At 42.0% G+C, this 27,030-nt stretch overlaps 1 protein-coding gene and 1 long non-coding RNA gene across 3 annotated transcripts in view; one reads left to right on the forward strand and one right to left on the reverse strand.

The window, feature by feature from the left end:
• Positions 1-7,773: 7,773 nt before the first annotated feature.
• LOC146516349 (uncharacterized) lies at positions 7,774-21,900 on the forward strand. Its single transcript, XR_014874569.1, has 4 exons — positions 7,774-8,459; positions 9,390-9,540; positions 14,760-14,971; positions 15,071-21,900. It is a non-coding gene; the product is annotated as an uncharacterized LOC146516349 (long non-coding RNA).
• A 334-nt stretch (positions 21,901-22,234) lies between these two features.
• The window catches only part of LOC146516350 (BCL11 transcription factor A-like), a 32,143-nt gene continuing 27,347 nt past the window's right edge, over positions 22,235-27,030 (reverse strand). For both annotated transcript variants that reach the window (XM_085162921.1, XM_085162920.1), the window contains exon 3: positions 22,235-26,241. In XM_085162921.1, the coding sequence (XP_085019047.1) occupies positions 24,257-26,241 (1,985 nt within the window). In that variant the 3' untranslated portion in view covers positions 22,235-24,256. The remainder of the gene's footprint in view (positions 26,242-27,030) is intronic.

Below are 27,030 nucleotides of genomic sequence, written 5' to 3' on the forward strand. Positions count from 1 at the left end.
GTCTGTTGAAATATTCATATCATTGAGAAAATTAGTTCAAAGCAAAGAACTTTAAGCTGTCACTGAGAATATGACGTTTAGCAGACAAAAAGACCAAAACTGTGCTCATAAGAGGATGGAGAAACCTGTTGTTAATCTTCTTGTCACCACAGATCAAGCTTTAAAACTGCATCTTTAACTGTGGTGTCCTTCAACAGTTTTGAAACCATCAAGCTACATACGTTTATATAACGTGTGAGTGACTGTTTGTAATAATAATCTGTCTCCTTAGATCAACTTACAAATAATGCTTCTGGCGAGTGCCCTCGTCACAAAGGAATCATCCTTATCCGTATTAAATTACTGCCATAATTTGCCCCCTCGCACACAGGCATATACACCCACCCCTGTCAAACAATGGCTTGGTGTGAGAGGGGCGAAGCAATGCCTTATCAGTGGCCAATCAGTGGTTCTGTTCCATATGGCACAGATCCGCAGGCATCGCATGCTCGCTGGCTTCCCAGTCTTACTGCCAGACAGGCCTGTTAATTGGGCGACAAGATCAGAGGCAATATTACAAGCCAATTAAAGCGATTGGGACAGATTGCCAAGTGATGAGCTCCACTGCGTAATTGAGAGTGTGAAGTGCTTGTCACCTCTCTCTCCTTCTCTCTATATCTGTCTCTTTCTCTCTCTCTGGGTCCATCTGAATAAGTGATGAGACTGCCGAGGACTGAAACTAGTTAGTGCATTAGTGATGTCACTTGAGGCCCCTTGATCATTACTCTTAGAGCAGGAGGCAGTGGATTTGGGTAGAGGATTTGCTGCACCGCCTCAGTTTTGCTGTTACTGTAGTAAGTGGGCCCATGGCACAGATGTACCAACATCACAGCAGACATTATTCTGTGAAACTAAGGCTCTCTCTAGACGCAAGCATTCAAAGTTTGAGAGATTAGCTGTTTCATGAATCTCAGTTGTTTGATATCTGCCATTCTCCTGTGATTTGAGATAGGCTGTGCTTGTTTTGGGTTGGTTTTGTTTTCTTCTGCGTGTGTGTGTGTGTTTGTCTGCCTGTGTGTGTGTGCGAGCGAGTGTGTGTGTGTCTGTGTGTGTGCGTGCGTGCGTGCGTGCATGCGTGTCTTTGAGTCCACGTGTCCATGTGTTTGTGTGTGTTTGAGAGAGAGCGAGAGAAAGAGAGAGCGAGAGAGTGATCCATACGACAGCTACTTTAATTTGTTCTGGGAATATTGTACTGGTGCAGTCCATTGGGTAGCACCTGCATGCCAAGTTTGCTTAATCATGCAAAAAGAACAGAAAAATGCATTACAGATGTCAGACTGTGTCCCAGTAGAGACAGAGATTTGACAAACACCTTGAACCCTGAGAGAACAGCGGTGCAAAATTCATTTTTGTAGCATTAAGGCAGAACTCCCTGTCACCATAATATAAGTTCTGCCCATGTATTTTCCACATTAGCCATGCAGAAGATAATTAATCATAGACTAGATGTTATTTTATGTTTTTATGCATAAGGAAGGATGCCTACATTAATAATAAGTATAATAATGTGAGTGGGAAATAAAATACAAAGGCATTCCTTTACCAAGGCCAATGCTATATCTTGCAGTTTTAAAGAAAGTGACTCATATCATTACCAAAATTGAATTCTCCACCTCTACACCAATTTTCATGTAATTCACCCAGTAATAAAACCTACACTTCCCACAATGCAACTCATCTTTCAACACCCATTTCATTCAAGCTCCGGTCTCATGTCTTTGTATCTGAGATAATCGAGATGACATCACTATGACTTCATCTGGGTTATTTTCTCAGACTTGACAAGCAGCAGTTGTTCTCACAGGCTGAGTAATACTGTCCTTAACAAGTAATGTAAGGCTAATTGAAGTTAATTTCATACAATCTAGATCTTTCGTTTTCAGAATCAGCACTAATTATTCGGTGCCAAATTTTCACCTGTAAAGATAAATGGATAGAAAATTTGACCCTCGATTAAATTAGCAATTCTAATTACTTCCAAGTCATTATTTGTTTGTTGTACAATTTTCTGGGCAGAAAGGTAAAATAATATAGAGTCCAAGATGAATTACAAATCTTAATGTGGAAGGGTTATGATGTTACCTGTTTAAGGATGGGAGAGGACCTATGATGTATATGTTTGTGAAGCTCATGTAAGGTTATGTAGGCACTGTTTCTATTGTGACAAATTTGCATAACTTATTAATCTATAACTATCCATAAAATTATAATGTTGGACTGAAATTATGCATAATTCATGGCATTGCAAAGTGGAAAAAACACATTAATATTCCTCTCTTGAAAATTATGCTTAATCTGTCTTAATATCTTGTCATCAGTCAAATACTATATTGCAGACTGCAAGCCAATAGTTAGGCCATTTCTCTAGATAAATGAGTTTCTCCAATAAGACAAAGTCACCATTCATATGATAAAACACTATTCGCGAGGATGAAAGAGAAATTGGCACAATGTTGCAGCAACATTATAAATTTTGGCTTCAGCTTGCTTATGTAAGTTAGATCAATGTGTGTTACACACTATAAGGCAGGTAGCTTTTATCAGTGTTTAATTTAACTTCGTCATGGAAAACCTTTGCATTTTTTTAAATCATTCCTTTTTAAAATTTAACTTTTTATAAACTTTATGAAATAATTGTTTTCACTCTTCTAATCTTTGGCACCCAGCAGCTATCCACAACTTATAAGGTCTAAAAATGTTTTAATATGTTACTTACTGCATTCACTGAACTCATGAATCAATGAACTGACCACACAGATTGTTTTTATTGGCTGTCTTCTGTGAGATACAGTAAGCTTGAGCGATGAAAGGATCTTTTAGCCTTTGAAAAATGTTTTTAGGAGCAGAATATGCAAACTGCAGAGGCACCGTAAAGTTGCAGAGCATCATTACGGTGCACTGTGGCAGCCCTAAACCTATGTTCAAGTGGACAGGAGCTAAAAAGGAGCTAATAGAAAAATCACATCAACTTAAAAAATAATAGTTATAAAATAGCATGCTTTAAGCTTTCCACAGCTCCAAAAATCAACTGATGAAACACATCAGCTGCTTTTTGCATTTTCTTAAAAAAAAAAAATGGCAGTAGAGCTCAGTTAAGCGGCTTGTGATTATGTTATGACAGTTTGACACTGAAGACTTATCTTTGGCGATAGCTCCATGTCATGAGTGGTTTGGAGGTAGATGGTATTTAACGTAGCTCAAAACCAAAGTCTATGGCCTTTGCTCCCTGTCTCTCTCTCCCACTTTGGCTCTCTCTTGGTCTACCACTATCTGTGTCTCCCTCAGCCTCTCCCACATCCCTCCATAATACCATGGCAGGCCTTTAATATCCAGCGGCTGTGATTATCCAGTCAAGTCAGAGATTTTCTCTGATATTTTCCATCTGATTTTTAAAACTAATGGGGTGTTGGTGTGCGTTTTGTGCATGATACACTTTTTAAAGGATTGTAGGGGCTCCTTCTAAAGGCTCTGAGCCATTTCAAATAGCAGCTAATGCTAGACTCAACTGGCTTTGTTTGTTTTAAAGAGGGGAGAGTGACATTTAGTGGCTAACCGAGGGGCGAGGGAGCGAACATGAAAGTGAAAGTTTCATTTTTAAAAAGAAAATGCCAGCCTAAGGTTTCTGTTACCGGCAGGTTGTCATGCCGCACACCCTCCAAAACCACACGCGCACAAACACGACTGCAGCACCAAAACTAACGACCATTTTCAGTTTTCCCCATCAATTTTAGATCTCCTGCAAGGTGCATCCTTGTCACGTTTAAGCACACTTCTCCTTAAATGGGCCATAACTTTAAAGGGAGTTGACACCAACTTCCCATTACAAAACACAGTTACAACTTTCACAACCTTTTTTATGAGCTTTATTGACAACTCTCCCTGCAATGCTGAGCACCAGCAGTTCAGTAGTTGAATTGTCCTTCCTTCCGCTTTTCCCTCTGCTTTTACTGCTGATGTTGTTCTAGTGCTACTTGGGGAATAAGAGACCTCACACTATGGGGACTTGTAAAACCACTGTCATGTTGATGGGGGGAGTCAGAAGAGTGTGTGTTTGCATGCATGCGCGCGTATGTTCGTCTTTTTGGATGTGTGTACGAGCACACTGCAGAGACCAGTAAAATGCTGTCTGAATGAAGTCCCAGAGCAGCAGTGGTGAGTAGTGTTTCATGGCCATGTGATTTGTTTGTTCAGCCCCAATGGCCTTTTCTCCTGGCAGAGGGAGGGAGAACGAGGGAGGGAGAGAAAGAGAAAGCGGGAGAGAGGGAGGGCCGATCGCTTCGCACCTTCTCCCCTCCTAGCTCCACCAATGAGCCATTTAATCCTCCTTCCTACAGCTAAATCAACACCTTTCACACACTCTGAGCTGGTTTGGACCACCGTTGCTGGCTGTCTGCTGCCTCTATCTGACTCTGTCTCGTCGACTTTTTGCACATTTTTTACATTTGTTTTGGAGAACAGCACATATAAATTCAACATGCATTTCCTCGCTGACAATGATGCCATTTTATTGTCTTTCCTATCTCATGAAATGGAAGCTCTTATCTCATATCACCTGAGTCTAGTGGAAGAGGCAGACAGGCAGAGTGTGTGAATGAGATATAGTAATAATGGAGAGAGAAAGGCATCACAGGGAACGAGCGTTGGGGAGAGTATGGAAGGCCTTTGATGGATACTGTACCTTGTGGGCGGTATGTTTAGCCCAGCGCGGTAATTGTGTGTGGTAGGGGTGAGCTCCTTGGACGTAATCCTGGTCGAGATCAGAGAGCGAGGCAGATCGCTGCAAAAGCAGTGAAGGAGAGAGCATTAGAAATGAAGAAAGAACAAGGGAGACCGCACGTGCTTGTGTTAGTATGTAAATTGAAGCTCATAACAAGTTTTCTTTTTTTCAGGAAAGATGTATTTCAGTAGCTCAGTAGCTATTAGCAATATTAATAAGCCATCTTAAAAAAAATAAATCAGATAAGCTGAGTTAGAGAGCGCTAAAATTCAGTGACTGAATTACATTTCGCTTTTTCTATTTCAGCTGGCTCTTCAGATGCTGGCTCACCGTCAGCTGAGGCTGACAGGGATGCTTCAGTTGAACAGCTGTGATTACTGCTATGAGTAACACCTGTGCTTTTTCTATTATGACAAGTCAAAATGTCCGTTGAAGAAAAGACAGATCTATTAGTAACCTGTGGCCTTCTATATGATTCTATACAACTTGGATCTTCTTTTTGCAGTTTGGTCATCACCATTGCTCTCAGTTGTGAAGACGTTAATTACAACATGGCACACTGATAGAAAAGAAGTCGCAGGGTGTAAACTTCACAAGCGGAGAGTTAGACAGGTTTTTAAAAAAACAAGCAATTTGCTAGTCAGTCAGACGTATTTAGAAGAGGAAACAATCTAGTACTAGATAACTACATTTCAAAATGCCCTTTATAAACTTGCATAAAGGTTTACAGTCTGGCCTTCTGGTTCAGGAGTGACCCTTTCTACAACAGCAGCGTTATATAACTTAAATGTTCTTACAGCCATAAAAACTATTCATGGTAACTGGTCACACTATCAAGACGTTCACATAACGAGGGCACGATTAGCTTATTGGCTTGTACTGAAGGTATCAGTAAATTCTAAAACTGGCTGTAATCACTTGGGATCAGTGTACTAATAGCCTCCAGTTTCTCCTATTTGGATTCACTTGTTAAATAAATGAGACTGCAATTATTTTAATATTGTTTATAACCCTTGGAATATTGCCTCAACACTCCCGTATTAACATAATGGAAGGTTTTCCTGTTGTTTCCATGCTTCCTATTGTGTCAGTATAGTGGGAATGGATGCACAAACTCATACAGTCTTACAAGTACATTAAAAAGTAGTTTCACGTAATCTTATAGGAATGAATCACAGTTTAACTACATATATTTACTACATTTTTAGAAATCTATTTTGTGGTGTTCAGTGTGCACTTTTTGCCAGGTAAAAGTTTGCTAACATAAAAAACTATGAAAGAAATGGTAAATAATTGACTTTTAAAGCTGCAACAATTAATTGCTTTTGCAAATAAAATTAAAATTTGTTGATAGCTTAGATTAGAAGTCACACATCATACATAGCACCACAAGAATCAACAGATTAGCTAGCCGTGATCATTACATTTGAAAATGAATAATGCGCAGTCCATTTTAACACTCTTCGACATACTTTGTGCTCATGCTCTACTCAGCTAATGTGTGAAAAGCTTTTCTTGGCTATTTTTTTGCAAGCCAGAGTACAGAGGGGCCGCTTTTTTGCTCCCCGCTGAAAGACCAACATACTCTCGTGTGAAACACCTCCTTATCTCCCTCTCCCAGAATGACCAGGTTTGTTTCCCTGCAGGTCCACCAACACACACACACACACATCAATGCACTCATGCTCACACACCACCCAGGGAGCTAGCAGGACTGTTCGCAGACACATGCTGATGCTCACATAAAAATGTGTATGCAGCAGGACAAATTCAGTCAGACACAGAAATCTTTCTGTCTTTCTGTCCCCTCTAGTTTGTCTCTTTTTCTACGTGATGGCAGCAGAGAGTAAGGGGAAACATGAGAATTGGCAGTCCAAGTGCCTTGGTGTCGACTGACAGATATAATTACAGGAGCGGTCTTTAAAACCACACCCATCCTCCCCTCACCCTAGTCCCTCTCTCCGTCATCCACCCCCAACCCCACCTTTTTCGTCTTGCTACCCCTGTATCCCCCTACCCTCCAACGCCACTCTTACCCCCTCAGCTCTAACCATTATTTATTTTAGCAGCTCCAGCCCGCTTCAGAGGGCTCAGCAGCACTCACAGGGGCCCTGCCAAAAAGTGGCTTTCTGACTGAAAGCTTTCCAAACAAGCTCCGCTGGTCCATTTGGCCGAGCTCCAACGCTGTGCGGTCTCCCTACTCCCGCTCCCTCTCTCTCTCTAAGAAGAGAGGGAGAGAGGGAGTCTGGTTTGCATTAGGGGGAATATGTGTGTATGTGTGCACATGTGCACTCATACTTCTACAAGTTTGTGTGTATGTGTGTGTGTGTGTGTCTTTCTGGCGATCTGACCCAGACCCAGAGTGATGGTCCCTGGAACCTGAAGCCACACCGCGCTATATAAACAATGAGCAGTGTATTTACACAGAGCTAAGAGAGCAGGAGACTGCGGCTCCTCCGGTGCATCACAGCAAAGCCTTGTCTATGATACTATGCAGACAACCTGTTTATAGCCTTCTATGTCTATGTGTGTGCGCGTGTGTGTGTGTGTGTAAGAGAGAGAGAGAGAGAGAGAGAGAGAGAGAGAGAGAGAGAGAGAGTTAGAAAGAGACAGACAGAGAGACAGATAGCCTGCCTGAACCCTTTTCTGGTCTACCTCACTCCCAGGTATCTTATCACTGTCGGTGAAGATAGTAGTATATGGAGAACCGGTATAATGGCTTCTCAGATAAGACTGTGCACAGAAGAGGGAGGTGGGTAGATAACATAAGACTAGTTTAAAAAGTTAGCCTGGAAATGTGATGTGCTCCAATTTACAGCTGGTCAGCACAAACATAAGGTTAAAAGGACCATTTGATCCTGGCAAATAAAATTATTTGGATACTATACATTATGTTTTTTCCTCTGAAAAACCAAATTAAATTTAAGCAATCAGTAAATGCCAGAATTTACATCTAAATCTGACCCTTTGTAATTGGCAAATAAGCAAAGAAGAGGAAATGTTGACTGAAAGGGGGAAAGACAGACAGTTGAAAAAAATAAGTATGTGTGTGAGATCTGCGCATGTTACTCTGTGCTTGGCGTTTGTGTGTCAGGGCATTTGTGTGACATGTTGCAGCTCTCCATTTTTCCAGGAATCAGGAACCAGATTCAATCTCACCTGACCTCCTACGATCTGTGGAGTGTGACCGAAAAACATCTACCATACAGATGTGTGCACACGTGCACACCTGCATACACAACCCTCAGAGGAACAAAGCAACAGGACACACACTCTTCCCCAGGCCAGCAGAGAGGAAGGAAGTAAGGGCTGGTGGTCACACCAACGGCAGATCTGCCTGTCACACGCATTATATGAAAGTCCCCTTTACCAGTACAACCTCAGAAATGAAATGACTTTGTAATGAGATATGTTATTCATTCTACACCTTCTTTTTTTTAATCAAACCAGTTTTTTCATTACTGTGAAAAATAGTCACATCAGTTTTTTGAGTCCAGCAGCACTTTTTTGCTCGTGGAAACTTCAAATCTCTTCCAAAGGACAATATCTGACAACTATGAAAATCCTTGGAGGAGTTTTTGTCTTTTGGATGAGTTTTATAATGGATTTGAGGCATTATGAAATTCTAAAGCTGGAGTCCACCGGACTGTAGTTTAAATCTTAAAATTTCCTAAAACTAAAATTAGGTGGGGACAGACTAAAGGTAAATGAACAACTTATTCCATATAGATTTATCGCCTTTGTTATAGAATACCTCTTTGAAATACTGAGCTAGCAAAAATAATGTCAGATAATTGTTGCTTATAATACCTCAAAAGAGATTTACTTACTTGAAGCTCTTATCATCAAAATGCCAGGTTAACTCTTCTTTCATTCTTGGTTTTTACACCTCCCGTCTTTGTCTCCTTTGCCTCCTCATCTATCACAAGTAGAGTTTCTACAGTTGCTTTGTTTATTCAGTTGCTCCACCATTTCAACTACCTGTGTTATTTTAGCGCTACCTGACAAATCTGTGCTTTTAGCATCTCTCATCTTTAGCATGCCTTAATGACCAACTGACAACTGACCATCTAAAAAAATATTTCTTGATTACAACTAACAGTTAATACAGTTAGTCATAACTGAATTCTGACAAAACATCACATAAAACTGTTGCTTGTAGCAGCAGGGTAACATATGATGATTGTGATTGGTGAGTATGCTGAATGACAGCTTTGTGAATGTCGTCGTAGTTTCATAGCCCCAACAAAAAAATGTACAAAACTTGAACAGCTGGTTTTATGAGTCTAAACCGTTTTAAATTACCTGCATTTACAGAAGCACCAACTCAGTAGTGTCCAATAACACAGAAGTGATTGTTCAGCAAGTTAGTTTGCAGTTGCTGTTTATCAGAAAGGGTCAAGGCTGGCGGTTATTGTTTGAGTGCAGCCACTGGTCCCAGGCTGCAAGTAGATGACTGTAATGAGCAAAAGGTTGCCCTCGCTGATAACTGTCAGCGAAGGCAGTGCCACGGCTTACATCAATCATTTCTCTGTGTGCTCAATTCACCCCTTTGTGTCCGTTCTTTCTTCCTCTCCTACATCATTTCTTCCTTTCATTTTTTTTAAGTCATTTTATTACCCTGCAATTACAGCTTATCTGCAGTAGTAAACTTGGCCCTTCCACTTCCTTATCTCTCCGGCTGGGCAGACCAAGGGTCTCTTGAGTAAGGAGACGAGGAGGACAGAACGAGAAGAGAGAGAATTGAGAACAAGCAAAACCAAGTCTGTACTCCCATCTCTACGGTAACAGCCAGCACAATACATTTTATTTTTATTTCTACCCTTCAACAGTCTCAGACATAGAGCAACTAGGTGCATTTCATTTTCTGGTTAATAAATGTGACATTTTTTAGTTTTAATAATAATAATTAGTATATAGCCCTGTTTCTAAAGTGAATTACTACATTAAGGCACATTTGCACACGCAAATTTTAACTTGCATTTTTCCATCAGTGCATTTGTCCAGAACCATCAGTTGCTCCTTTAGCCATCCCCCATCACCCCATTCTTTCACTCCCCCTTACCCCTCCTCCCTCTCCCCCCTCTCTGTTGGCTGGTCAGCCGGGTTTATTGTGGAAATGTGTATGTCTGTGTCTCTGTGTTCGTCTGAAGGGCCACTGAGGTTAGAGAGTAGACCTTGGCCTTGTGATTTGACCCCAGAGAAGAGACTGGTGTCTGGATCTGAATGCCCTGTCTGACCTCCCTGTCACAGTGTGTGTGTGTGTGTGTGTGTGGGTGTGTGTGTGTGGGTGGGTGTCATCTTACAGCACATGTTATGTATCTGTTCTGCATATAAATCTGCCTGTTTATGTTTGCATGCTCATATACTTTTAGTGTGCATGCAGATATTTTATAAACTTTTGTTGTGTGTACTCTCACACATGGTGCTTCACCATGTTTTGATGTGTGCGTGTGTGAAAGTGTGTGGCTCATAGACTGCCTCACTGTGTGGTGGGGGGCAGGGGAGCAGGGCCAGACGAGACCGAAGTGACAGGTATTGATCATCGTTGTTGCAGTCAAGCAAAGGCCCTCTCAAGCCTCTGTGCTTTGGGATGAGTCCTGTCTGCATCCAGGGTGAGAGCGGGAGAGAGGGACAACTGCAATCAATGTCTGATCCTTCTCTCAGTGCAGCAGGGTCAGTCTGGATTTACATGCTTTTCTTTTTTTTGTTCCTGACTGACACAGTGGTAATTAGATATATGTCAGTAAACCATTTGTCAAACACCAAAAAAAAAGTCAAAACTCAATAAATTTTCCCTTTTTATTCAGTATAAAAAACTGTTTTACCGTTATTATAGTTAATCTTTTGTTTTTATTCTGCATTTAAGCAGAATAAAGATTTAAGAGAAAGGCTATACACACACCAAGATTCCTTGCTGTTATATGTTAAATTTTGTTGGCTAGACCTAAACTGAAAGATGTGAACCCCATTTCTATTCATCATTATTGACCAGAGTGCCAAAATAGCAACATCCACAGGCAATAAGTGAGCATAAGCTGTGAGTTTTTAAAAATGCATATTAGCACAAAATAACACTGAAGTGGATTTAACCAAGTGTCACTCTGAAAAACTGAGCAGAGACATTACTTACAACTTTCATTTTAAGTCCCAACCAACAAAATCCTGCTCAACAGCCAGAAAAACACTGGACTTTGCAAACTAAACTTCAATTTTTCAGTTAATGTTTATGTAATAAAACCTTTTCTACTGCACTGTCTATAGTTTGCAAACAATTTCAGTTTGATTAACTATTAAAGACCCACAAGTAACCCCACTACTAATTGGCTTCCATGACAACCTCTTCATTTGCTACCAATATGGCAAAGAATAGGAGATATTGCTATTGTTGAAGAAGGGAGACTTGCATTCCTCAGACTTTTCACCTAGTTGTCCTCCGAGCAGCGCATTTTTCCATCCCACCTCCTTGCCCTCACCTCTCCCACAGACAAATTGATTTGCGAGGGTCCAGAGCAGGCGAGCCCTCAGCAACTTTTTTGCATACAGAGCGCTGAGGGGGTAGCACAATGACAGAAACCGACAAAAGATGAGAGGAGAGAGGGATGAGGGGAGAAAGAGAGATGGAGGGAATGGGGGATCGTGGTTAGTGGATGTTTGGGGGTGGGGAGTTGGTTGTACCAGGCCAAACTCAGCAGGACAGGGTGAACTGGCTGGTTCAGATGTCCGTGATAACAACTAACACACACACACACACACCCTGACACACACACACACACACACACATGCCATGTACGCACACACAAATAAGCTTGCATGCACACACACACTCCAGTGTCCTTGTGTCCTCAGCCCTCCCTCCTTGTCCCTTTATCCCTGTCTGGTTGGAAAGGTCAGTGCATGTCTGGGAAAAGGGGTCCCAGAATCCCCAAACCCCTCTTTTACACACACACACACACACACACACACACACACACACACACACACACACACACACACACGACAGCTATTTCCATTCATTTTCGTGAACTTGCTGTAATTCATAAACCTGCACACACACTTAGAATACATTCAAAATTATAATCCAGTACACATATAATGATGTCACTTGAAGAAATGTGCATGTGCACTGGTCAGCATCAGCTGAACCTCCTACCACCACCAACATTGCATTCACACACATACATACCCCCCCCCCCCCCCCATTACCCTAGCCCACTCCTACCCTACCAACCTCAGTGAAAGAACAGAGTGAACGCATTCAAATGGAAAACATAGCCCATTGTGACCAATGTTTTGTCTCATCATGATGTTAATAGCTACACTGACCAGCATTCAGAAATATGCAGTTGTGCAGGAATAGCAACAACACAATCCCTGTTTACGATGTCATCATATTAACTGTCATGTGACTTATGGTATTTTACTTAAAGTTTTGCAACATCACTTTTCATCAAAGTATGTGTATGTGTTTCCTGACTTAAAAGTCTTTTGAGCTGAAGGTCATCTATAAAATATCAATGAAGACAAAAGCACTTAACTGAGAGCAAAGTAGCGTAAAATAACGCAGTGCACACATGCCTGCATGCATGTGCCTGTACATGTTTGGGTGTGTAGTGAAATGATCTGCTGTCTGGCTCTCTTCCTTTTCCCTTGATGCCCGTGAGACACAGCCCCTAATACCCACCCCCTCCCCCAGTACGCACACAGAGACGCACAGAGGCACACCGCACACATGCATACACACTTACACAAGATTGTGCGCACACAGATAGAGAGGGAAACCCTCTATATCCTTTATGAACCCCCTGACCCAAAGCCCTATAGCACACCAGGACCAGGGTTAGGTTGTATAGGGGGGGAAAAAGAGGAGATGGGGGAAGGAATATTGTAAGGAGAGGCGAGACTGCAGTCCCAGCTGGGGTGGAGGAGGAGCATAAAACCTCCCCTCCTCCCCTTGGGTCCCTCACCTCACTCTGTGATCCCTGACCTGGTGCGAGGCAGAGGACCTTCCATGTCTGGTCCACTGTATAAATTGTATAAAATGCCACACTTAACACTAACAGACAAACTTTTTTGTTATACCCCTGAGTTTGCTCATTTTTACTATCGATGCTGCTCATGTTGTGATTTGCTCCATCATAACTTTCCAATGTTTTGTTCAGAAATACAAACCTTGTGCCACAGGTGTTTTGGATTTTATGACAGTCAAGCCAGTTTGAAAGTCAATACAGCGTCTGATGAACCGGAACTAGTTATAAACTTATGCTGATGTTCTTGGTTTGATACATTGTATTTGTACTTTTTCTCTGTTATTCACAGTTTTTAGTAGTAGGCTCTCAGCTGTCAATCACACATCATTTTTTGAAAATTTTAAAGAGCAAGAAAAAAGCACACTCTGATATGAGTGTGTGTACATGAGTGTACATACACCTGTTCTTCTTTAAGGAGGAAAACAACTAAGTACTTTTGTTAAAAGAAACTCCTGGGGCAAAATGTCATGGCTGTTGATGAAAAGTATTTGTCCACAAGACATGTTTTCTTAGGTGAATAACTCAACACTGTTGCAGAGGTTTGTAAAAGCTCAAAGAGACACAGCTGCTAGTTGCTGACAGCTTGAGAAGAATCATCTTCTTCTTCATTGTGAACTGTGCATGCCTGCAGGGAAGGACATAAAGACAAAACAGTAACTGGGACCAATGCCTTGAAAAAATACACAAGTCATAAAGAGAGAAAAGAGAGTGAGAAAGTGAAGGGGAAGTCTGTATTGTGTCTGAATTTACTGTTTGTCTGTGACACCGCAGATGAAGTGCTATTGCTTTGTCTGTGTCTATACTTTGTGTGTCTGTACAAGAATTTGTATGTTTGTGTGTGTTTAAGTGTGCTGGTGTTTGCATTTTTACACATCAGTGCTTTCGGTGGGTGGGACAAGGGGGGGTCATCCTTCACTTGGTGCTAGGTCCCACACACCATGAGGGTTTCTACTGGTCCTGCCCCTGATCTGGGTCAGGGGACACCCCATTCAGATCCATTCCATCCCCCAGAACCCCCTGCTGCTTCTGTGCGCCATCCTCATCCCAGCAGCCTCTTACTTCTCCATGTCAGGGATTGTTTCCAAAGATTAGACTTAATATGAATATCCATAAACAGAATGGGACTCCCAGACTGTGAAAGCTATCAAAGACATATTTGCATCTAATCCTCAAAGAACCCCCTCCCACCCCTTACAGAGAGCTCGCTACCCCTTTCGGCCCCCCGAAAAGATCCTACTAAACCTCATGCAAAAAAAAGACTGCCATCCCCCCAGCCCCAGAAACCCTCCCTCTTGCCCCCCGGACCATCCCATCCATTCCCTAACCGTTGGGCCAGACAAGACCAGACCAATTCTGTTGGGGATTATTTGGCTTAGTGATGAATAATGGATGACCATCTCCCCTCTGGCTCTCCACCACAGTAGCACCTCTCAATTGGCCTTGGCATGGAGCCCATCACTGGCCTGTCTGGATGGCTGCTTGGTTGGCTGGCTAGCTACCCAAAGTGATTGCAATATTGGGAAAGTATGGACAAAATAGTCATGAATATTGGATTTAGGCATTCAATTTGTCACATAGGATCAAATCTTTATGTTCTTGGATAATGCAATTTAAATATCAAAAAGGGTTATCTGCAAAACATATTTACTTTATTAGAAGTGGTTTACCTTGGATTCCTTTTTCAGTTCACACATTCACAAAGGTGAATCTCTTTCCTTGAAGTATTTCCAAAAGGGTGCTTATTGAACAAATTCCTGATGGCTTTTCAATAAATTAATATATAAATTGATTGTTTTTGTCATTAAGTAGACTGTGGTGAAGGAGAGAGTGTTGTCCAGAGCGTGGGAGAAAGGGTTGAACATTGTCCTTGCCCTGAAAAGCAAGGAAGCCACTCTTCTTTTATTCTTCCTCTCATCCTTGTTTTGCACTTTATCTCTTTTCATTTGCTTCGCTCTCCGTCTTATTTTCAATAGAGCACTTGGGGCCAAAGAGATGTCAGTGCTGTGGATACTAACACATGCACACACACAAGGACACACCTGGGCATGAGAGCGCCGGCTGAAAGGAGACAAGTTCATCTAAAGGGCCTGGCTAACAGTAACACAGGAGGGGCCAAGTCCCTTTGTGCCCCAGGTCTGCTGAGAAGCTTCTTACCCCTCACTCTTCTTGAAGACAGACTCCCAAGGTGCAATTTGACAAGATGGTTTTTGTACACTCATTATTTGTGACCCTTTTTTGTCTTTCATTTTCTTGTTTTACGGCTTTGTTTGTTTGTTTCTTTCAGCTCAGGATAGAGTAGCCTTGGGTCTTTTGACGACAGCTGTGCTACCAAGCGCCGCATAGAAACAACACAAGTTCAACACAATGACTGACAAGCGCTTTGTAGGAAAGGAGGCCCACAATGAATGTGTCCCCACTAAAGACTACCGGTTGGCCCCATGAAGGACAGAATATTAGAGGCAGCTTGGTTCAAGAGTGTCAACTACACTAGTGTGGAAGAGCCTGGACACTTGCAAAGTCCATCATGGCGAATGGCAAATTATGAAAAACTGTGAAGAATTAAATGCACAAACTACCTAAACAGTGACACATCTGTAGATCTGACAGTGAGAGTGCCACAGGAGAAATGACAATAAAAAAGAGCCTAACTAATAATATCCATTAACATAAACAAAATCTTTATGATTCTCTGTGACACACACTAACTACTTTACATTACTCTGAGATAAATTTAAAAAAGCGCTTCCAAAACATTCAAATACAGTTCATGTGGTTCGTTCACAAAACTGTAAATACTGCAGGCAAAAGTAAGTATGTATAGGTTGGAGTAAGGTCAAGGTCTGCCAGGTCAAGCGTGTGACTGTGGCCCTGCAGTCCCTCTGCCCTCCCCCTCATCCCACTCTCTTTAACCCCTGGGCCTCAGGAATGAACCAGGAGTGAACCAAGAGTGGCACAGCAATTCTCAGAAACTTCCAGAAACTTCCAAAGCCCTTCACCCCTCCACCTCAATGGTTTTAGCCTCTATCACCTCTGCAGCAGCAGCTGGAGTGGCTCAGAGAGCTCTGCTGGCCCCTGAAGGGAGGGTTAGTGCCGGAGTATCGCAGTATATACACGTTCATACATAAACAGTCAGAAAGATCAGAAAGAAAATAAACATCTAAACACAAAAGAACTATATGTCATTCTCCCAGTATTTATTAGACCTTTATTTTTCCAATATGATGTGAGTCTCAGTATTGCAACCCTCAATTTTTGGTTCCTGTTTCTTGGAGGTTGTTGGCTGTCACAAGATGGAATTGGCTACAAAGGGGGTGCAGCACCAAAAACCTCCCCCAAAGCTTTGGTTGCAGATTGATGTGAGCACCTGAACCTCCTTGGAAGACGTTGGCTTGCCTGCAACTGTTGCTTTGAAGGGAAGGTTTCCATATCCAATTTCTGTCGCACCTTTCTTAGATTCACCATCATAATTCAGTCTATAGGTGACCAGGACACACTCTTAGCTACCAAAAGAAATCACAAGGAAGTTTTCTCTAAATTCTAAATTTTTCTTTAACAACTAGTCGTTGCCAGAGGCTCACTGACTGGTCTCTAGGCCCATATGACTGGAGTATTAATACTTGATTTCCCAGCAACTGCAATCAATCTCCACCGGCTACTTGCCCACCAGTTAGGGGATATAGATTTTTCCATCATGGCCAGTGATTTCCAGATGGTCGTGGACCATCTCTAGGCCTATGTGACTCACTTGGCCCTACACTATCACCATGATTGTCACCCAACCAAAATCGCAGACAAGCAAGCGCTATGGTTCTTCATTTATTGGCTACCTGACCTTTGTCAGCAGATGAAAGCAAAGAGATGTTAATCAATGTACATGTAATAGTTAGTAGTATCGGGCTACTAAGGTCACAACTTCATCTTCTTTCTTCACAACCTTAACTTACACCTATTGAGAATTTTTAGATTATCTACCAAAAATGTGTGATTTTTGCAATTATATTGCAATCATATGTTTTGTCTATTTGTTTATGCCAAACTGCCGGGAATGTTTATTTCATAAAACATGCTTCTGTACAGTCATCTGGCTGTAACCTTATATTTACTGGACATGTATGACTATGATTTCAGTGTTCTCATTTCACATTTAAAAATACAATATAAAGATTATCTTGGTAGCTAAATATAAGTCAGAATTAATAACTCAGAGATTTGCTTCGATGGGTGACATAGTTTAGCAGCTATAAATTGAGTTACTGTCCAGCTTTAACAGGCACTGAAATATGCAATATAGTGACATGAAGAGGCCAGCAGGATGAACTTTGGCTCTTTATTCACAGGACAGTAAACAGGCGCCCTGCTGTCTCCAGTTGCACACACAGCACACAGCGCGCACATGCAGACACACATGCAGGTGAAATGAAAAGCACACACAAGGCAAGAGGGTATGGATAGCATGACCCTGTTTTACCGGCCATATAAATTCTGCCAGTATTGTTGCACCTGGAGAGCACACAAGCACCTAAACACAAATATGAAAATATAAGCATGCACTAAACTGGACATATATATCATGCACACCACCCCAGTGTAATACACGTAACACACACAAGTACACATATAAACACATTTTATTTGGCCACGACAGCAAAGATGCAGGTGTTTAACCGTTAAACGTTGTGTCACTCTAAGTTCAATTTACAGAGGTTCAAGGTCAGATCAGTCAGTGTCTCAGATCTACTGCCCTTTTCTGCTCCATCGTCCGCAACCTCTCTTCCAGTCTGACCACACTAGCTTTGGAATGAGCCAATCCTGTAGTCTTCAAAGAAAGGTAGAACAGCCACATACTGATACAACGCAATAGCAGTGACTCTTACATATATAGTGCCTCGCTGTAAAGCAGTACAGACACATACGGCATTGGGATATAATTAATATGCAGAATTACAACATCTATCCTAAGACCCATATTTGATTGTGCACCATGAAACCAAAAGAGGCCACCCAATTATGACCAGTGCTGTATTCAAGAAATTCTTTGCTTCACCCCCTGTCCTTTTTTTTCTTCGCTGTGAGGTCAAAGTTTTCACCTTATCTGGAAGCCATCAGCAGTACCAGTCCCACCTCTGTGAGTCATTTAGTTGAAAATGTTGCACGTCGTTAAAATATTTCTCTCTAGGTCTGAGAAGTAGGAAAAAGGAAAAAAAAAAATTACACACAGAGACATTTAAAGCAATACTTCACAAACGAGGTAATCCAGGTCTCTGCCAAGATTTTCACTGCCAGTTACGCCATATATTGTCTAGCGGGCGGACTACAACTCAGATGTTGCGAAGGAGAAAGAGGAGGAGGAGAAGGCAAAGGAGGGGGTTGATTCTGCTGTGATCCAGTTTACTATTTTGGCTGGGGCTTTCTTCTCGCTGTGTGGTCATGGAGAGATCGGCAAAGCCAGCAGGCATTGAGGACACTGGCTGGCCGCAGCCCGACACAGAGGCCACATGGTCATAGCAAGAAGGAGACAGAGGGAGGAGAGGGAGAAGTGCACGGAGAAAGGCAAGCAGAGCTATCGAGTGAGGAATGTGGGTTAGGTTTTTCTGGTTTTTCTTTTATGTTCTCACATTTTCTCCTTCTCATCTCTTGTTCCTCTCCTGTGCCCTTCTCAAAAACTTCCTCTTCAGTCTTGCATTTTGACTTCAGCCGTCGCAGGCTGACCAAACTTCAACTTCATCCACACATCCATCCGTCTGTCCCTCTTTTCTCCCTTCCCCCCCTCACTCTATCTCTCGCTCTCCTCAGACAGACACAGCTACCCTCCTGGACGTTTCCTTTCTGCCGGCCTGCCCCAACAAAGGTGCTCAGTCATGTGAAACCTAATCTCCAGCCCCCCAAAACCTGACCCTTGACCCCTTCAGTCTTCACACAGCCAGAGGGGGAGGGGAGCTGAGGCAGGAAAGGGAGGCTTTTGGGAAAAGGTCACATTCCCGAAGACACTTTTGTGAGCGCACGTGTGTGTGTGTGTCTGTGTGTGTGTTTGTGAGCGTGCAAGCACCCAATCCATTATGTGGTTTGTGTTCCCGAGTAAGCATGTGTGTTTGATTGTCTGTCTGCATACAAACATGCATGGGGGTAAATTTTCCTTTATACCCCTCTGTACTTAACTGCCTTTTAAATTTTCATGCGTGTGTTCTATACATGACTGCTGTGTAGCAGATATAAGCATCTGCGTGCATAGTCACACTGTACATACATATGTCCGTGTTTATGAGAAATCACTTTCAGCCCTGAAGCATTGCTGCCCATAGACAAAACACAGACTTTGTTTTCCAGCCAGGCCAGACCTGCAAGTCTTGTCTGGGCAGAGCTCTCTCCTTCCACCCTATAATGGCAATCCTCAGATCTTTGTGCATGTGTGAGTGTGTCTATGAAACGGTGTGTATATGTGTGAGGCACTGGGTGTCAGCTGTCCTGGGTGATTAGTGCTTTTATATTGTTCCAAGGAGTCCGGACGAGGCCCCTCTTCGCTGCACCCCGGCACAGCTGCAGTCTGCTACGCCATCTCTGCTCTTCAGCCTTTTCTACTGACACTCGTGAGTTAGGCTCAGACCCAAGAAAAAATTAGGCTGAATCAGAGTCAAGAACAAAAATAAAGCATGAGAGAATCTATATAATATAGGGAATGAATAACGGGGGGTTGGGAGAGATAAATAAGCACAATCCAGTGACAGCTGACACAGGAAGGAAAAAGAAGCAATAAAGCAAAGGAGCAAGGTAGAGGAACAGACAGAGAGGGAGCATTGGGCAGGGAGAAGCAGCATATTGGGAGGATTACAGAGTTGATTTAGCGTCCCTGCTATTTGCTGGACGCGCTCTCCAGAGCTATGCTGGGAGGCCTTTACAGCATCAAACACGTGCGAATGAGAAAGATAAATTATAGGAAAAGTAAAAGAGGAAGGTAGTAATCTTCATCTTCACGGCACTTTTTGTGAAGTCTTTTAATTAGCATAACAAACGAATACATTTCTTGCCCTCCAACTGAGAATTCTTGTAAGATTAGTATAATATATTCTTTATTTTCTCTGACATTATTTTCCCAAATTTCATGAACAAAACTAGTCTAAGATTATAAGCATTTTTTAACATGTAAACCTCACAAAAAAACAAGACAAAAAACTTTGCAGTCAGAGTGCAGTGACTGTTAAATTTAGGAGTTAAGGATATATGTTTATGTATGGAGGAGGAGGAGGAGGAAGGCAGGGAATTGCAGGCAAGGGCCAAGAGTCTGCTATGGGAAAAGTATGTCTGCTATGCATGGGTTGATTGGTGGCAGGATTTGTGGACCAAAGCATTGTTGTACTCCTGACATTGAACTTGGGTGATCTTAGATTAGTGGGCGGGAGTAACCCCCCTGCTAAAGATTAGAAGTGTGTATATGTGCAAGAACACACACACAGGGTTCCTCTCTCCCAACACCCACCCAACCAGCCTCACTTCCTTGCAACTCTGCTTTATCTCAACTGTCAACACCTGGCCTAAGCAGGAACCTCTCTCTATCTGTGAACTTTAATCTGGCCCTGCTAGGCAAACAGCACCAGGCTCGGACAAGGAAAGCGATTAGTCTGTCACATTGCCCTCCAGTGCTTCAGCGGGGTTAGGAGGAAACAGGGAAAGGAGTGGTCTGAAAAAGAAAAAGAGAGATTTGGACACAGGCACATATATAAAGTCAGATAAAGGACGATAAAAGTGAAGACCAAAGGCAAGAAGGGCAAAAAGAGACAGAAAGAAAGCTATTGCTAGAGGTGTGGGTGGGGAAACTAGGGGCGTAGGGTGAATAGAAGTTTGCTGGAGATATAACACAGATCTTTAGCTGACCTAACAAGGCCACTGCCCACAGATATGATCGTAAACTTCCACCCTGATGACATGTGATCCAAGCTGACCCATGCAAACATATCTGTGGAATGTATTAAAAAGTTTATGTAACACTATTAATTGTCTTATACCGTATTGTGACTGTGCATACTATGATAAAAAAAAAAGTAAATTAATAAAAGCACCAAATTCAAATGTGTATGTAATACTTTTTATTATTTTTCAAGACAAAATGGCTGAGTGAAGAGAATAATGCAGACAACGGCTGAAAATAGAGTGGCATCTCCATAACTGAAAAAAAAAACAACAACAATAAATTCTTTAATTCAAGCGAGAACTTGTAAATGTTGGTCAATGACCTTTGGTCATCATAGAAATGAAGCCATCACACTTCATCAGGAGAGAGAAAACTGAACAGATTTGTTTTGCAGTGACTGTGTTCTGAATGGAACATGCGTGTTTGTAGTCATAATAAATAATGTCAACCAATGCCAAAGGTCAACTTCAAGTTCAGGTTAGAACAAACAGCTTGAGAGTAAATACACAGGATGAAATCAGGTTGAAAACCTATATGTACCTTAGTACCGTCAGCATGGATAACATGTACCAAACTTTTCTTCGCATGATTTCAGTTATTTAGAATATGCCTTGCATATGAGATGTACCATATTTAAATTAGAAAGCACCGTGGATCTTTTGGCAATGAAAAAAAAAACAATCTGTAGCAAAAAAAATAAAATAAAAAATCTTTCAGATTAATGTTGAATTGATTGCATATGACAAAATGTCCTTAAAAAAAAGCAAAACAGCTGGAATGTTTTTAGGTGGTACATGATCAAAGACAGTAAAAACTTTTCTACCAAGAAAACCCAACAATAGCTTGTATTACTGCATATAAAATGGCAGGAGAGAAAAATATATAAAACAAACTAAAAAGATATGTACAACCACCTGTTTTTACCTCATTGTGGTCACTCCAGCGGGACTGCCTGAAAAGGCCATCATATGACCTCTCACCCTTGGGGAACACCACAACATTTTATTTTTCAGAAATACTTATTTTCAAGCATACAAATTATTCACACTATATTATCCTGCCAAATTAAGAAAATATACGGTGGCAGCTTGTTGGGATTTTTTTTTTCACTACAGAAAAAGGGTACATTGAAACCTTTAAAGAGTACAGGCAAAACAGTTAAAAATACAGGCTCCAACATAAATACTATAAGTGCCTACACTAAGTGAACATTAATTTCAAATACCATTCTAAATACAGGAAAAAAAAGTAGACCATAAATGTGTTTTGAACATAGGAACTTACATGAGTGTGCAATTTCCTAAGTATTTTAAGTTCTCTCTATATATTTATATATCATAAATCTCTCCCCAATGCAAATTTTTGTTCAACCTGAAGACTTGTGTATAGTAAAGGCAAAAAACATGAGAGACATTACAGTTCATTACATAGTGATCAAGTCCTGGTGTCTCCAGGACAGAAAAGAGAAACAACAGTAAACAAACAAAATTTAAATAAGGTTCTCCCCTAAAGATATTGATGTTTTACTTTTTAAAAAAAAAAAAAAAAAAAACAGCACATTTTACTTATCTGTTTAAATCAAATTTGTAGAATTTTTATTTTTCTGTACTGAGCAGTATATTTCTATAGTTTGTAGTATGAAGCAGGATGTTTCTATGGCAGTTCCTGCATTATTACTTCCAAGATCCAAACCAATGTTTAGTTCTCAGAAGGAGACATGGCTGGCAACAGTTTCTAGTTCAACGTTCTTTTTCTTCTTTTTTTTCCTTTTTTTTTTTTCTTTTAATGCAAAGCAATGACACCACACTAATCTGTCAGCATAAGAGCTAGTTTTCCCTTGAGCGTCCGACTGTAAACTGGGAAAATTGAACAGTGCACGTAGGCAGTACCAGACCTGAAATCCGGCACTCATTTTATACTCAACCGACTGTACCTCCGATTAGAGAGACAGATACAGAATCCAAGGCAGAGTGACAAGTGCTATATCATCAACAATGACAGGGAGTGAAGACTAAAAATAAAAAATTAAAAAAAAAAAAACATGGCTACCACGCGTGGGTCTAGACAAACGAAAAGAAAACGAAATGTGAAAACTTAAAACCTTGTCTGCGAGGGAAAGTTTGCTGATTTTTTTCAATATTCTTGTCCTTTGATTTAGAATCACATTTTGGATTTCAGTGTGAGTTGTTAAAAAAAATTTGGATCGCTAAACAGTTTCTAAGATCTAATGCGGTGACGGGAAATAACACTACAGCGACATAGATTTTTGAATTGTAGAGACACCTGGTAAACCCACTCCCCACTTACTACCCTGAACATCATCCACCCTTATGCTCTTACACCCACCCAACCCTCACCTGAAAAAATCTGTCTGGCTTACAACAACTAAATCCCACAGTGGGGTCTTCAAGTGGCTGTTGGCGGACACCAAAGAAACATTACTCTGTGTTACTTGCAAAAAACACCTGCGAATTGTTTAATTATCAAAGAAAATAAACTCTGAAAAATTAAGAGCTTTATGTTGGTAAAACAACTCGCCAGAGTACCCCCTCAGTACGGTACCAAAAAACATATTCACCTATACCAAAACTCTACACCAAAATCAAGCATGTAACATGCCCGTAAACAGAACTGTAATCTCGAGAAAAAAAATCTACAGGAGGCAAGCAGATAAATGATTCACCAGAGATACACGTAATCTTTTTTTTTTTCTTTTTTTCTTTTTGTTTTAGCTGGTTTCTCTATGCTCCACTAAGTCAAAAAAAAACAAAAAACACAAGGGTCGTACAGGTGCTTGATGCAAGGACCTGCTTATTTCATATGTGCACAAAATGTTGTGTAATCTTTTATAGCTGAAACTCCGAGCTTATAGCAAAAAGGAGGATTAACTAATGCAGGTAAAATATCCAAGGCACTCGTTGTTGTCATTTCACACCATATTGTTAATTTCACTGCTGTTTGTAAAAGAAATATTTAATGGCGCCAGTGCCTAGCATTTCATAGGCAGCCTAATTCTCTCTATATATATTTATCATATCTAAATGTTGCATGGAAAATCTTTCACAAAGATCAGTTTTTAAGTGTGACCCTGCTTGTCTTGATGTTTTGATTATATGACACTGCCCACTATGTTTGAACTCAAAACTGTACATGATATGTAAAACAGTATGTACTGTATGCAGCATGGGTTTTAATAAGTCATTTTTTTTTACGTTGAAGAAATCAAAAGTATAAACAGCAACACATGTACAACCAAACCCACCAGCTGAGGACAATTTTCTCTCTAGGTAGCCAAAACACACAGAGCATGCTGTCCAGTTACAAAAAATACAAAACGTGTAAATTATTGCACAATAGAAAGGCTCAAAAAGTTTTAAGTGTGATGCAATAGTATTGCCCCGGTAATGGATCATGCATCTAGCTTCTTCCAGTCGGGATGAAAACAGGGCTGTACTGTGTACTGGTGTCTAACCCTGTTGTCCTTTCCCCTTACTTATTGGCTAGTTAGCCAGGGTTGCTTTTTAGCCAGAGGAGCTGAGAGAGAGCAACCAGCATGCTGCTCTTTGCCTACTCAGTCTTAATGTCATTAGCCAGAGGGCGGTCGCTGTGCCACTTTTTCATGTGTTTCTCCAGAGTGCTGTATACACTGAAAGGCATGTGGCAGATTTCACATTTGTACACGTCCTTGCCCATCTGTCCATGGGTCTTCATGTGACGGGTGAGCTTTGAGCTCTGAGCGCACGCATAGCTGCACAGCTCGCATTTGTAGGGCCGCTCTCCGGTATGACTGCGTCGGTGCACAGTCAAGTTGCTGCAGTTCTTAAACACCTTGCCACAAAATTCACAGGTGTCACTGCGGCGACCATCCTTCGAGCTCGGCCTGCCATTGCCGCTGACACCGTGGGGAGTGCTGGACCCGCTGCCGGTGCCGCTCCGTACTGATGCGGCACGTTCCCCGTCGAGTTCACCGGGTGGTGTAGAGAAGCGCAAGCTGCCGTTTTCTGAAGAGTGCTCAGATGAAGAGGCAAAGGGTGATTGTCTGGAGTCCCCACCTGTGAAGCTGATGAAGGGGTCCTTGAGTTGCCGGGAGGCAGCGTAGCCAGCGAGCCACTGAGAGTAGACGTTCTCTGTGTTTGGGATTGTGGGAGTGGGAGGGTCAAGGTCTTTCTCTACCTTGATGCGCTTGGACAGGGGACTGAGGGAACCAGGACTGACCCCTCCACCCAACAGCTTCCTGGACAAGTTGTCATTAGATAGAGGTCTCAAGCCATTGATAGTAGTAGTGGTTCCGTCATCTGCCTGGTCTGACTCCATGGCTGAGTTTTCATCAATAGGCTCCCTGGATAAGCTCCGGCGATGTGGGTGCAGAGCCTCGCTGTTCTGGTGATGGCGAGCCCCTTCAAGCCTCAAGCTAAATCGGTAGTCATTCCTTCCCTCTTCTTCTACTCCAGGCTTTCTTTCAATTTCCTCCTCCTCCCCCTCCTCCTCTTCTTCCTCCTCCTCCTCATCTTCTTCTTCTTCTTCCTCTTCCTCATCATCTTCCTCTTCCTCCTCCTCCTCTCCATTTTCAGGCAGAAGGCCATTGTTCTCACTTTTGAACTTTGCCACCACTGACTTGAGTGCATCTGTGGCACTGCCCATCAGCTCACTCGTACCAGGTTCAGGTGAGCTAGCAGTTGAAAGACCATCATCTGACTTGGCATTAAGCAGTGAAGACTTACTCTGACAATGTGTCTTCATGTGACGTTTTAGTTTGCTAGCCTGTGTGCAGGCATGGTTACAGAGGTGACACTTAAATGGCTTTTCCCCTGTGTGGCTACGCCGGTGAACAATAAGGTTGCTCTGGAATTTGAAGGTCTTCCCGCAGAACTCACAAGATTTTGCTTTGAGAGGGGTGGTCGATTGGACTGCATTTGTTACAGGATTAGGTGTGGAACGTGAGCCAGAAGGTGACTGAGAGGTGGAGAGGGGAGGTGTTGCTGAAAATGGAGGCTTAGAACCTGGCTGGAAAGGCTGCAGCAGCCGTTGCATAGGGTTGGGTCTGTTAGGGGAAAGAGGCGGAGAACCGCCTGTGGCATTTCCGGCCAGCTCACGTAGACGTCTAGAAAAGTCCATGGTCTGAGGGGCTTCTAATGGCACAGAGTTCAGCCTCATCACCCGGTCAAAAGCACTGGGATGGTGTGTTGCCAAGGCTAAGTCATCAGGGCTGAGGTGATGGCGCGGCGGTGGGCTGAATAGCGGAGGCGTTCGGGGATAGCGGCCCTCACGAGGCGTGGACGCTGAATCCCGACCAGACCCAGAACCCGGCATTCTCAGGAGGCTGTAAGGGCTGCCATCAGCCAAGTGTACAGCATGAAGGGGGGGCTGGGAGGAATTACAGTCACCTCCCATTCCGGGAGCTGCAGCCACACGAGGGGTGAGGGGGCTGCCGGGCTCGCTCTCCAGATAGATACGGAAGCCATGGGTGTTCTGGGCATGCTGGAGCAGGAACCAGGCACTGGTGAAAGGCTGTTTGCATGTGGTGCAGGTGTAACTGCTGGGCTCATCTTTATCTGACAAAAAGAAACACACAGAGAGAAAATAAATGTAAACTGGGAGATTCAAGCTACAAAAAGAACATTAGTCATTTTTTAAAAACTATATATTATTATAAAAGGAAACATGATGCTTAAATAATGCAAGTAGGGTTTTAAAATAGGTAAAGTAATTATCAAAAATCAAGAGAATATAGACTAATTTGACAACAGCCTATAAAATATCTGCGATCACTTCTGACCAGAACTATTATGATTAGATGAAGGTATTGAATAACATTTAAAAAACTAATTTTGCAATTGCACTCTATTTAAACAGAGCAAATTATTCTTCTTAGTAAAATTGTTATTGCTCAATATCACAGCTATAAAATGTGAAAACTTTGTGTGCGTGTGTGTGTGTAGGTGTGTGTGTGTTGTGTGTGTGAATTTAGATTTAACACTTAACAGAACAAAAGATAAAACACAATTACAAGAGACAGGCAGCAAACACACAAATTACACGGGAAGAAGGCATAGGAATATTTAAAACAATAATTGACTTTCAATAGCACTTGCACACTGACCTGAGATTTGCCTGACAATGCACGCCTAATCTGGTTAAAAACACTCATCTCCCCTCCAAAGCCTTGTTTACAGAATTAGCAGGGCTAAAGTGGGACATGTATCTGATGCTGCATATTAACACTGAATACAAATAAGAGGTCACATGTTAATAAATTGTACCAGCGTTTATCACAAAAAACACACATTCACGGGGAAAAAAAAGAAGCGAAGAGGAAAATTGGGTATGTGTGTTTGTGTGTG

The sequence above is a fragment of the Neolamprologus multifasciatus genome, chromosome 6 (genome assembly GCF_963576455.1).
Source record: "Neolamprologus multifasciatus chromosome 6, fNeoMul1.2, whole genome shotgun sequence".
Classification (NCBI taxonomy): Eukaryota; Metazoa; Chordata; class Actinopteri; order Cichliformes; family Cichlidae; genus Neolamprologus; species Neolamprologus multifasciatus.